The 14,390-nt window shown below is 37.2% G+C and overlaps 1 protein-coding gene across 4 annotated transcripts in view; it reads right to left on the bottom strand.

Annotated features, from left to right (window-relative positions):
* The window catches only part of cadm1a (cell adhesion molecule 1a), a 488,946-nt gene that overhangs the window by 82,636 nt on the left and 391,920 nt on the right, over positions 1–14,390 (bottom strand). For all 4 annotated transcript variants that reach the window (XM_088440054.1, XM_088440055.1, XM_088440056.1 and 1 more), the window contains exons 4-5: positions 9,388–9,540; positions 7,659–7,796 (exon numbers count right to left, since the gene is read on the bottom strand). In XM_088440054.1, coding sequence (XP_088296180.1) covers positions 7,659–7,796; positions 9,388–9,540 — 291 coding nt within the window. The remainder of the gene's footprint in view (positions 1–7,658; positions 7,797–9,387; positions 9,541–14,390) is intronic.

Here is a 14,390-nt window from a genome sequence, read left to right as displayed (position 1 = left end):
AGTCAAAATAAATTTCTGTGTTCATGTTGCATTAGGTGTTCCCCGGTATTGATATTGGTCTGATATCAGCCCAGAAAGCTGTCGGATTAGATAAAATGTTTGTTTTTATTATGTTTTATTACAGCTATTACTCAGGGTACTATGATTTTTTTTTGTATTTATTTTATTGAAGTTTAGTACATTCAATAGTACATTCTTGTGTTTGAGGTTTGATAATGATGCCATGTACTTCAAATAGTATCACTTGAACAAGTCTCTTCTAATATTTCATACAAAAGAATGAATTACAGAATGTAATTACATCATTCCAGATGATATCGTATCGTGTCATGTCAACAATATTGATATTTGACAGTACTAAACGACAGTGTCGGTACTGTATCGGAAATGAAGTTGAAGTTGTATCAGGGCACCCCGAGTTTGCAGGCATTCCACGGAAGACTTATAGAGCTCCTAAAGTACCACAATCCCCCAAATATAGGACACACCTGTATGAAAGACACACTCTTAATTTTAGGGTTAAATTCTGGCATTTTGTTTTATATTATTACTTATATTGTTCCTATTTTATATCTATAGGACACACCAAAGTCTCATCTTCGGAAATTCTTCATGTTTTCTTGAGTTCATATCCGTACGTTATATACTGTATTTGTCGCGGGTTAAGTGTATTTCAGATTTCCCACATTGTGAGAGATCAGTGAACACTACACCAGTGTGACGTTGAATGCGCTCGAAGCTGTTGTTTTTTATTTTCCTCACGACACAGCTTGAGTTCATTTTGCCTTGAATACCTTAAGTTGCTCAGCATTCATGTTCCGCCAAATATACGAGTGTGTGTGTGTGTGTATGCCAAAAGACCACAATTAAAAAACAAGTCAAATGGAATACCTTTCCGTGTTCTCTAACTGGTACACACAGGGTCCATACTTGCCACTCTTAATTAAATCAGTTGGAGACATCATACATTTTACATCAGGGGTCACGAACCATTTTTAAACTGAGAGCTACTTCTTTGATACGGAGTACAGTAATACGAAGGGCTTCCAGTTTATGTGAGGACACCAACCATGTTTATTATTTTTCACAGTAATTAAGGGACAGCTGTAGTAATATGTAAATCAAGTGTAATAAATAATGTAAATGTATTACATGTACAATTGTTTGTAAAATTCATAGAAAATCACCAATGTTCTACCTCTTGTAAAATATCTACAGAACAGGCACGCGGGCTACTCATATGATCTTTGAGGGCTATCTTGTGCCTGCTGGCACCACGGTAGAGACCCCTGCTTTACATGATCCTATCCGTTTTAGTAATATTCTTTGGACCTTGGTTCAGTCTGCTCTCTTCTTTTATTGAAAATAATGGTGTATGAACCTCCACTAACACGAGCTGCGATTACCTACAATAGACACTGGCTGCTAACAGCCGACAGACATCTGACTCCTAGCTCGTCCTGTTTTGGTAATTCATGTAAGTAAGAGTACAACCGATATAAAAATGCATATCTGTGCGTCAAAAATATGCTTATGTGGCTGACAAATCAATCTTCCTCGAACGGTATCGAATTAAAAATATAAAATTAAGTTACTGTTTATAGGGCGCTCACATACTTTTGGCCTTCATTTTTAGGACAATAAGTATGTCTTATATTTGGGGAGTTACAGTACTCCTTATACTCCAATCCAATTACCATTTATACATGCCACTTTTGTATTGCATCCACAGACAACATACAGTACATAGACATTTTTTTGTCCATATACTATTTGGCTGACTTTGAATTGGCGGTGAAGCACGTCCTCCAGTATTTCAAGTACCTCAGTTTCAAGACATGGAGGCATTTTTTTCTGCCTCAAGAACCTTTTTATTTAGTTTACACAGTCAACAACATTAGCATCTAGAAGTGGAAAGCAGCGCTAAATGTTAGCAGTGTCAGTGACAAGCAGCAGTCAACTGTCCCAAATAGGCGGCCAACAGCCATCAGATTACTTTTCCAAGACAATGTAATAGACATAAATGACTCAATGGACACAGTTGCTGTTCCTACTGATCATTTTTTAACATACCAGGTTTATTCATTTGTGCTGTTTTAGCCAACAAAAATCACTCGTTGTTTTGACATTTCACTTCACAAAAAACAAACATTTGTCTAAAATTACAGTTTCTAGAGAGTAAACTTCTCTGCTGCTACTTGGTTTAAATTTATTTTTAAAAAAAAGTTGATGATTTAAACCGGGAGTTCTTGTCCACAATCGGGTTTAATCTGTCCCGCAAGATGATTTTGTAAAGTGTAAAAATGTGCTCATGCTTTTCAATCAAATAAAAACTTGAAATGTTTTATGATTGATAATAATGTTATTATAATAATAATAATAATATATAATAATAATATAATAATATTATTATTAATAATGTTATGAAATGTTTTATGATTAATAGTGATGTACTATTTTGGAGTATTTTAAAGTTATCTAAAAACATACCATGGTTTTATTGGTCCAACCCACTTGGGATCTTCCTCCATGTGGTTCGGGTTCAATGAGTTTGACACCCCTGATTCAAATTGATTATCCGATCACGGTATTCTATGAAATTTTAAGTAATATATCCAAATATCAAAATATGAAATTGTTGAAGCCCTACTTTGGGTGGACATATGACTTTGAAATGGCAGTGATAAGCTTACAAGCCTCATTCTCCGCTCTTCCATCTGAAATTTAATTTTACAAAAAGGGGATTGTATGCTTCCATCACATTTAGAGCCTTTATCGGATTTAGCAAAAGTAACTAATGGGTTGAATCTTGACTAACGCATCCATGAAGTTCTGATTTATAATATGAAAGTAGATCAATTTGACTGTTTTGTAAAACAAATTACGGCAGATTGGTAGAGTTTGCTTGCCAGTCTTTTGGACCATCTATTTCTTTTAAAGGTCAGCGTGTCAAGGCTGCCATCGGCAGAAATGTGACACGAACAGTTCATGTGAACTTATACAGCAGCGCAGTTGCTCTTTAATAACATGAAAGATCTGCAACAGTAGGGGCAACGAACACAGAGGAGAAGCAGCAGGTCAAATTAAACCTTTAAAATCCTTTCCAGAATTGGAACTTTTGAAGTACCAAAAGTTTTCTTCCATCGTGGTTCTTCCAAAGTTCGTTTTGATCCATTAAGGTAGAGTGTTACAAATTGCAAAACGGCTTCAATAAAATATATCTTTTTACCTAAATGGACCGTCTTAGGGTTGTCTCTCAAGAGTCAAAAGCAATAGCTGCCCTGGTCCCTATCTCTCAATGAGAGGTCCTTTTAGGTGGCTTGGTTCCTCTTTTGCCATCAATCTGCCTTTCGTGCAAGAACAGAAAAAATAATGACCCACGTTTTTGATCCCATGTTGCTGCACTGTCAGCTTAAGAGAAACGGCAACATCAGTGGCCAGCACATGTTAATAAATCACTAAACAAGCCAGATAAGAGAGATAGGAAAGATGAGATGGGTGATATAATGAGGCATATTCAGAGAGTTGCATGGATTTGCATTGGCTAGCTTTGGAAAGGCAACCTTTAAATCAGTGGGGCCAATTTTGTTCTCTGAATCGCAATGATAAAAATATTAAAAATAAACAAATAAACAAACAAATAAATACTTTCTTGCATGATCTGTGGAAAGTATGGATTTATACCAAAATTCAACTTTCAATTTGTAGGCTATAGGTAGTGATCTTTGCAACATTGCGATAGTCAGATCAGACAAAATCCACAGTGACCAATGCGGGCCTTAACATAGTGAAATGTGGTTGTGACGAAAATTCGCTAAGGGCTTTTCAAACTGCTTGCGGTTTCTGATCCTGGTCTTTTTTTAATTTTTATTATTTCAAAGTACTGGCAAAGCAACTTGGTTGCTCCAAGGTGGGAAGATGCCTGGCACTGAGCCCGTCCACACTCCCTCGAGGTCTTGCCCGTTAGACTTCTCAGGCTACAACTCAGCTTTGAAGAGGTCTACTTCGGGCCATTGAAAACAAGGAGCCAGCATACATAGGAAAGATCTGAGACTGTGCTTCTGAAATCTGAGTACAAAATTACTTGTTTACCCAACTATAGAGAGATGGAATTAGGGAGTCGGGATGAACAAATAATCCAATTCAAATTGACATCACACTGTAGAAGTGATGTAGTGGTGATTCTCAAAAGGGGATACACTAGAGGAAATGAAGCAACGTATTGCTTATTTTTATTACAATGATATTTTCTTTGTTTTGTTAAGTTTTATATGGACGCACATTGTCATTGGTGACAAATTCTTTGGGAAGAGAAGCCAGAAATAAAACATATGATGTTAAACGCTCTATCTTCTGGACTTTCAGATTGAAATTGTCCGAATGATACCATAACAATTGCCCCCTGTCACAAGCCACTGTTCCTCCTGGTCTAAAAATGTCAACAATCATCCCTGTTCTGGAAAAGGCATCGATTGACAGCCTAAACGACTGTAGGCCCTCACGCTTACACCTATCATCACAAAAGGCTTTGGAAAACTATTTGCACATCAAAGCAAATATGCCTCCCACACTCAAGCATAAGAGCAAACAGATCCATGGACGAGCCATCGCCATCGCTCTTCACTGAACTGAGCCACCTGGAACACCAGGGGAACTCTGTGAGAATGCTATTCATCAACTACAGCTCAGCTTTCAAAACCATCAGCCCGGAACTACTCATCAACAAACTCTCCCTCCTTGGCATGTCCACTTCTATCTGAAGGTGGATTAAAGCTTTCTAAGTGTCAAATTCGTCCCCAATCATAAAACTATAAAAAAAAAAAAAAGATCACCACGGACCAGTCAACGTTTGAAATTTTTACTGCAGACTGGGGGTGGGGCTCAAAATGTACAAAAATGTATGCAAATGACATTAAGTCAATCATAAAACTGAATTTCAAAAGCTATTCATTTCAAGGGAAATACCTGGCACAAACGAAAATGCGAACGAACTAAACACATACGAGCTAAACGCACTATATGACATGATGAAGATAAGAACTAATGGTAGCAAGCATGTTATCCACAGTCACAAGTTGTTGGCTCAACAAACAATCTAACTTTGGCCATATTATCATACATCAACATTCTTAAATAGAACGTACAACTTACAGACAGTCGTGCGCCAGATTTCACAGAGACAAAACAACGTGTGCAACACCGACTGACTGCTCTCAAAACCACACCATCCTTCTCATGACAACATGTAATATCAACAGCAGCCAGAGGCGGCGTCAAAACAACAATCAAGTCAAACAAAGCACAAATGAATCACAGTGATCCCTCCTACTTCGCGGTCTCATATATCACGGTCTCAGTACTTTTTTTCCAGGAAAAATGAAAAATATTTCAAAATAAAAAATAATTTAAAAAATGTGCAAAAATAGAAAAAAAATTGAAAATAGCAAAAAAGTACATTATACAGTACTGTATTCATCAAATAAGTAACTAATATTAGTTAATAACTATGTTAAGAATTCTTCAAGCGTTAAGCGAGTTCGTGACGTTTTATTTATCTTATTTTGAAATGCATGCTTTTAATTTGTCGGATTGCGTTGCATTTCCGTTTCCTGTTTACGTTCTCCGCGCTCATTCGGCTCTCTACGGTGACATAGTGAATGACAACGTAAGTTCATTTTTATAGTTTATGATCATTTATGTTGATAACGCACGCTACTGCCTATGTTTAGTAAGCGATGAGTGTTTATTCTGTTTATGTGTTCGTTTGTGTAGAGGTTGCGCTTTATAGTTAATAGTTGTTATTAGTTGTTGCTAACCCGCTAATGTCGGCTAAAAATAAAGTAAATTCATAGAATAAAGTTCGGCAAGTCTTTACATGTTAGTTGACTGATTTTAACATTGTTGTTGATTTATTATTCAACAGATACTACATGATACACCAGACAAGAGCCAAAATAAATGTTCAACGTGATGACTTGCGTACTCTTTCACCGGAGTCTTGGTGCATTTAACCAGTCCTGAGAACAAATTCTCAACAAACTAAGTAATATTAGTTATTTAATGAAAATACAATCATGTTAATGAGGATAATGTAATGTTAAATAATAGGAGAAAGGAAATAAAATATGCAAAAAATACAAAATAAAAAAGGATTGTTTATGGTTACTGCGGCTATATTGGGGCGTACATAGAAATCTAGGAACTGATACCCTACTTCGCAGGTTTCAGACTTTGCGGGGGGTTCACACCCCCCATTAACCGCGAAGTAGGGGGATCACTGTAACAGTTAAATTAAATCAGTTTCAAAACATTATTTCAGGTGCAGCCCACGTGGCCCACTACCAGTTGATCCACTGACCTGTACTGGCCTGCAGACTGGTGGTGTGGCACCACTGCTCTACTTTACTCATTGTACACTCACAACTGCACACTGACCGTGGTAAAGCTCATCTCAGGAACATTGTCTGACACACAACTCATCCTGGTATCAAGGTTTCAAACTGTTGGTCTCTGCCCAGCACTACAGAGCTCATAAAAGCTGGACAAGACGGACTTAGAGACAACTTTTCCCAGAGCCATTATTTAACTGATAAACAACAAAACAAGAACAACAGTAAAAATTATACTAAATTATACTAATTAATTATTATTATAATTATACTAATAATTGCACTCTTGTGAACCAGCGTTCTCAATTTGGTTGGATAGCTGCTATGTCTATTCTATTCAAATGTACTTCAAAAATTTAATAAATACAACATAGCTGGCGCAGCAGTCTGTTTTAAGTCTTTTGTTTTTTTTCGTAATACCAAAATTCTTTGTGTTGTTTAAGACAATGAAAAATATGTTTAGAACCATTGGCCTAACAGAGAGGACCAAATATTCCTTGATAATAAATGTGATATTGTTTATTGTCCAGCAGTATTTTATTATTCATTGACAAATTCGGTTTAAAAAAAGTTTTAATTTTCAGCCCTGTGTTGAAAACAGGACATTATTTCAAATTGACAATGTAGAAAATGTAGTATCATAAATTAATTAAGGCTCATTTATTGGTATGTTTTCCATATTTATTTTATATTTCATCATATATGGAAATTCTGGGAATTTGGACAATTTTAAATTAAACAAATGTTCTCAAACAGTCAATTATTGAAAAAATTACCGATTAACATGTTGATTAGATGTCAATTATCTGATTAATTGTTGCTCCACGAATCAATTTGCAGATCATGTGTTCAAAAATACATTCAATGAAGACCTTAAAAAAATAATCACAGCGGGAATCACGTCTGGCTTTGAGAAGTGCTCAAAAATTTTGGACTGATTTGTGAACAACACGAAGTAGAAATATGCTTTTTTGTGTTAAAAAGTTATGTTCATATTTTTGTTCAGTGTATTAAAGCGGATGCCACCATGCATTGAAATACGTGTCAAATTTGTTGCATATTTTTGACATACGTACAATAACATCGAAACGGTGCTCGGATGTGACCGCTCACTGTTTGAACCACTTTTATCTCAACCACTTTTTACTACTTTAACATTTACTACTTTGTGATAAAAAACAAAAACAGACAAAAAAAAACCATTTGAATAAGCATTCATCTTCCTTCAGGCAAATAATATTAGACTATGAGCCTCACACACACACTAACCTGGGAGCTCCTTATCGCCCTTCATCCATCTGATGGCGGCGGCAGGCTTGCTGCTCATGGCCGTGCAGGTCATCTCCGTTTCGTTGCCCTCGCTCAAAACCTCATCGCGAGCGTCAATGATCGGACTACCTGGAGGCACTACAACAAACAAAAAGAAAAATAAAGTCTGTATTTATGTAAAATTATTTACATACAAGTAGTTATATTTTATAATAAAATATTTTAAGATAGGATGTTTTAATTTTTACGACATACAGTACCACACATATCTTTTCGATACCTGCGTGTACTGGTTTGCAAGTGCCCGAGAACAATACTGTCACGGTCTGTTGGTATTGTTGGAGTTTTTGGTTGGTTTTGGGGGTTTCTGTTCATTTCGATTTGTGGGGTTCGTGTGTCATTTTCCTTTTTCAGTTCCCCTAGTGTCTGTCCTCGTTAGTGTGACTGTGTATTCCTGTTTGTTTACCTGGCCCTTACCTGGCCCTGTGTGTCAACCAATCAGCTTCCCTAGCCTCTTGTTCCTGTCCGCCTATTTTGTGTTACCTGATTACAGTGGTGGTCCGTGCATTTCTCACTTAGGCCATCAGTGATGTCCTACCTTATGGAATTATAGTTGTGCCACAATCGCGAGCGAGCAATGATGGATTTTGAGCACAGAAAAACTTTTTCCTTGCTCAAAATCTCTCATTTGCTCACTCACGATAGCCCTACCTCTCTCGCTCAACATTTAGCTCTCCGCTTGCTCAAGTTGTGAACTATCTGTGCGCTCAGTGTAGCACACATGTTACGAATGTGCCACACATTCAGCCAGTCAGAGCTAGTTGTACCAAAATTCTTTGTACATGTACAAAGTACATGTACAAGTACATTGATTGACTGCTTGGTCTCCAGTTAGACAGTTGTTGTGTTCACCAGGAATGAGCAAAAGAAAATGAAAGAGGACATGAAAGTAGTTGGAGTGAGAGGAGGATGCAGGAGACAGGCTTAGATGGAGACAGTTGATTCACTGTGGCGAGCCCTGAAGGGAAAAAGCCAAAAGGAGAAGTTTTTGCCTTCCGTTGTGCTATTTAAAATGGCTTATCGCATGCATTCCCTGTCTCTGAGCTTCCCTGCACCTGGGTCCACAATCGGGCTGGCGTTTGTCACAGCCTCGCTGTCCCGTGACATAGACAGTATTTAGTTTTAGGTGGTGTAAATTTGAAGTAACAATGAAGCAGGAAGCGTCAAAACACCCCAGTCTTTGTAGAACATTTTTGAATGCCGCAAGACAGCAAAGTTATTTGCTTCCAACCCAAACACGAGGCATCACTGGAGCGGCCAGAATAACCTCTTCTGCTGTGCAATCGAATGAATATTTTCCCAGTGCACACTCTAAAGTTGGACACTTTAACGAGTGAATTGGCTGCAGTGTAGCACTCCGGAGGAATTTGAAGACGCGTATTAATGTAGTGGTAACACGAATGGAAAGAAGAACATTAAAAACAACGCATAGAGGGGCAATAACTAACATATTGCTGAATTCATACCTGACACTGTTAATTAAAAGCGACCATTGCTACTGTATCAAGGCAAAGGGAGATTTTTTTTTTTTTCACGCTCAGATCTCGTGTTTTAGATTTTCACACCTAACACTACCAGTACAAACAAGTCGCCAGATGCTCCAAATGCACCAAAACTGGCTGTCAATCAATAAATATGCAAATGCAGCGTGTGGCGTGGGCGGTCTTACCCAACACAGTGATATCAGCGTAGGCCTCCTGTGGTGGGTCAGTATAGAGCTGACAGACGTAGCGTCCCTCGTCCGACAGCGACACATTGGACAGCGACACCCGCAGCTCATTGTCAGAGAAGTTGACCAGTTGGAAGCGAGCGTCTTTCAGTGCTGAGGACAGAGAGCGCAAAGTGAGGGTTAATGAATCACAAAGGATTTAAAGTAGTACCCTGACATCTGGATTTAGCACTAAGCCGTTGCTGAGACAAAATTTGACCAAGCTAGTTAAAACCTCTTCTGTGGAGTTTGCATGCCTGTGTGGGTGTTCTCCGGCCACACTGGTCTCCTCCCACTTTCCAAACACATGCATACATGGTTGGTACATTGGACACTATAAATTGCCCTTTGGTGTTTTTTGTGAGTGACCTACTGTCTTTGTGTGCTGTGTGATTGGTTGGCAATCATTTCAGGATGTATCCCCTTTCTCCCAACCTAGGGTCCCTTCTGAATTATTTCTCCTTTTTCCCAGATGGGTTTAGATTTTTCTTCCTCTTCTGGGCACTTTGTTCAGGGGATGCCATTAGAGATTTTTTGATGTTCTGTGTGTTTGTTTTTACACCTGTGAAGCCCTTTGAGACTGTGCTGATTCAGGGCTACACAAATAAACTTGACTTGACTACCCTGCCTATTACCCGATAACAGCTGGGTTAAGCTCCAGTACATCCGCGACCCTCGTGAGGATAAATAGTTGAGATAATTGATGGATGGATGGATGGCTGGAAGGACAGTCAGAAACCTCTAGCCGGCTCAAAATGTTGCTGCTTGCCTCTCAACTGGAACTTGTAAGCGGATGTCTCCTATTCATCATCAGTACGTCACTCATATTAATCACTCTTTACAGAGGATAAAGAAAAGTCATAACTCATATGTCAAGGTACCACCATGAGAGTAAACTACACCACAAGGGTGGTCACGGAAAAAAAAAAAAAAACTCGTATGTCTCGGTCCCACTGCAAAAGAACCATATAATAGAATTTTATTTGGCTGGAAATGTTCATTAAACCCCTCACGTTGGAAGATTCTCAGTATCTAATTCTTTTTTGTAATAGGATCTCTCACTTTGACTTTGACTTAATTGCACTGATAAGCCCGACTACAGTCATCATTTTAATACGCGGGTGTCGCATGCTTTTTACTTAATGACTTTAGCAGACTCCGCTGGGCCTCTGGCTTGCTGAAATAACTTGTATTATTCTTCTTTTCTTAATTTAATATAAATTCAAATAGTTTGATATCCTTAACTGACCCGAGATTAATAACTTCCATTTAGGGGGTTTGCTAATAATAAGTGTGTTGAAGATTCTCTACATTTGGGCATATACTGGTTCTGTACTGTTCATTCAGTTGTATATTGTAGGAGTTTTATTAATTTATCGCGTTAAATATGCATTAATACGGACAAATGCAAATAATCAAACACAGGCTGCAAGCTACTTAATGCTTCTCCGAGCAGTAAATTACTGACAGAACAAACATAAGTCACAAATATATCACGATCCTAACGTAGGGCAGGGCAATATGGACAAAAAATAAAAGCACAACTTTTTTCAGTCATAGTTGATTTTGATTTTTAATCAATTTTAAGTAGCAATATTTTTATGTAACTGCACCTTATGCGGATGGGACAATGAAAAAATGGTTGGCATGTCAGCCACACAGTACATAAGTCGTGGGTTTGTTTCTGGATCTGGCTTTCCCGTGTGGACCTTGCATCTTCTTTCATGTTTTTTCCTGGATCCTCCGTTTCTTCCCACATTCCAAAACCACGCATGGTAGGTATACTGGCCCCTTAATTTTACTGAGGTGTGTTTGTGAGTGTAAATGGTTGTTCCTCTTTGTGTGCATTTGTGATTGGTTGACAATCGGTTTCGAGTGTACCAAACATACTGACTTAAGATCCCTAGGATAGACTCCAGTACGCCTGCGAACCTTGTGAGGATAAAAGGTCAAGATAATGGAAGGATGTTTTTTATGCTGCTTCATCATAGTAATGAGAAATGGTTCTCAATTGATGTACTTGCTGAAATACATAGATGATAAATGAATAAATAAACAAACAAATAAAAATAAACAAACAACATTTTTTTAAATGTTTGATTTATCCAAAAAATAATTTTGCATTTAATTAATTTCTTCAATCTCCGTAGAAAGTATAGTATTTGTTGGAACTTTTTGACGATCTGTTGAGTGTTGTGGAACCAGGTGAGAGCCTCGCTGATGTAGGTGCCAAGGAATTTGAAGGCTTTCACCCTCTGCACCGCAGTCGCATTGATGTATTATACTGTACTCTACTGCTCCTCAGAGACCAAATTACTCCAACCAGGCGCCATAAAGCCAACATTTTTTTAGTACAATCGCCTGATATTTCCATTTTAAAGGTTGAAGAAAAAAACATTGGACAATTTCCAAAACACCCATCAGTTGTTCCTAGGGTGATTAATTGGGAGTCAATACAATTCACCAAGAGAGTTCATTTGTAGTCCAGTTGGCACACACTAAGCCAATGATTTGGAAGAGAAAAAAAAACACATTCTATAAAATGTTCACTGGCGAAATAAAGATGTACATAAAAAAACCCAAAACAATGCAAGACAATATTAAAACGGTATTGCTGTTGTGTGCTTTAAAAGAAAAAGGCACGTGGATGTTGGAATATTAATCACCACAATTGATTTTGTTCATCATTGACGAAGAACACTGCATGCATTTGTTATTGCATGCATAGTGTTATTTATATTAAACATAATTTAAAACTTTATTCTGCGCAAAAATAAATCAGAAATTCTTAATTTAAGTAAGTTGCAATCAAATTCAAGTAAATAGTTGTCAATATCAGGGAACATTTAAGAAAAAAATTCATTGTCACTTATAAAGCATTTTTCTACCATGTGTACGCCAAACAGTTTTACACTGACTACCTTTTTACATACCGTATTTTCCGCACTATACGGAGCACAGGATTATAAATCACACCTTCAATGAATGGCCTATTTTAAAAGCTTCATTTATAAGGTGCACTACATTTTAAGGCTCACAGAATAGAAGCTACAAAAGTGGCTATTAAGGAGAGTTATGCATCCACAAGATGGAGTTGTGCTAAATTAATTGTCAACCAAACAATCATTTAAGTCAGTCAAACTTTGCAATCAGATCTTAGAAATAAAGATGCTTTGTGAAAAGAACAAAACAAACCTCTTGACTACAATAAAAGACTATTTAGATCAGTGGTTCTCAAAGTGGGGTCTACAGACCCCCAAGGGTCCCTGGACTGACTGCCAGGGTCCGTGAAATAATTTGTGTCAATAAAAAAAAGATTTATTTGTTGTAATTTCATTTTATATTATTTTATATTAAAATTACAAATTTATTCATGACTAATCAAATAAGCAATCAAGTCAACCAATATTTTTAAAAATGTAATAGTTTTGACATTTGCTAAGCAGACATAATCCACCTCTGCTATCTACTTAAGCTACGGATTCGTTTGTAAAACTGTCCACCTCATCTTGTGAGGAATAGACCAAATAAAAGCTGTTCAAAGACAATACAGAGAGGATTACATCAATTTTGGATTTCTTGAAAACATTAATGAACAACCAAAATGGCTTCCATTTTTTTGTTTTGTTCTGTTTCTGCAAACATTTGCAATGGGGGTCCTTGGAAAACTTACTTTCCTAAAAGGGGTCCCTGACTCAAAAAAGTCTGAGAACCTTGATTTTTTTTTTTTTTTGGACATGCCCACCAAATTTCCAACAGTTATGCAAAACTACCTTCAGAGGCTGATTTAAAAAAAAAAAAAAAAAAAAAAAGTGAGGACAATTTTTAGGTTCAAAAAATCTTTTCCCTGCCAACCCAGTAAAAATGGATCTGGACATCTACAGTCGTCATTGACAGTTGAAAAATATTTTTTCTTCTATCAAATAGTAGATGAAGTCAGCTATATACTGCAAATTTTGCATTTTGTCTTCTTAAATGTATGTCAATGAGATATGGTAACAAACTTACTGACATGCTGATTAAACTCGTGCATTGCCAGCACTGTAAAAATGCAACTTTGATGATTATAGCCATTAGGCATGGGAAGAGAAATCCCATTAGACGAGATATCTCTCGTGATTGAGATATGAGATTTTTACACATTTAAAAAAAAATAAAAATCCTAATTTAAACTTCAATTTTAAAATGATATATTTTATTGAGCAGGCTGCAATAAACTATCTATGTTTTTCCATATAATGCTGCAATAGCAAATTATTCAGCCGAGACCTGTCAGAATAATTTAACATGAACAAAAATACTTCCTTTTCACACGCTGCTTTAAGAAATTGCAGCTGGACTCTTTCATTGTTGAACATGAAAAAAAAATCATGTTTAAATTGCCAAACATTAAAAGAAAAATAATAATAATGCAAATAGTGATATGCTCACTGCCAAATGATGGAAAGGTGCACTGAAATAGCAACAAGGAAAGGAAGCAGTTGTAATGGCAAAGTTACTTTATGGCATCAATGACCTCCACTTTGGTTGTCTTATGAAGTGTTGAACTACTTGTGCGACTTAAGTGATGTCGTGACGGGAGTCACGGTCAAGGGTGTCAATTAGCAGCCGAAATCCACTCCCACAATTAAAAATGGCTTCATATCAAGCGCAGCGTACATACCATTATCCCGTTTTGGTCAATCTCACAATTCCTGGGATGCAAAATCGTTTCTTTTTGTTTGTTGCTTTAGAAGGTGTTTTTGAAGAGCTGGCTAGCTCAAGTTTTGGTGGTAGTAGTTCAAATGCCTTTGCATACTGTTTGCGCTGTATGGCATTTTTTTTTCACAGTTTACCAACTATCTTTGTCTTATCAGTCAAAGTGTTACCATCCTTTTCTTTGATTGGAAAACCAAAACGTTGCCACTCAGATGTTTTAAAAGTAATCAGACCGTCGTGTATTTCTTTTGGGTACTGTACTCCAT

The sequence above is a fragment of the Hippichthys cyanospilos genome, chromosome 18, assembly GCF_059441005.1.
Source record: "Hippichthys cyanospilos isolate Australia breed blue-spotted pipefish chromosome 18, RoL_Hcya_1.0, whole genome shotgun sequence".
In the NCBI taxonomy this organism is placed as follows: Eukaryota; Metazoa; Chordata; class Actinopteri; order Syngnathiformes; family Syngnathidae; genus Hippichthys; species Hippichthys cyanospilos.
This window is presented reverse-complemented; position numbering and strand designations above follow the sequence as displayed.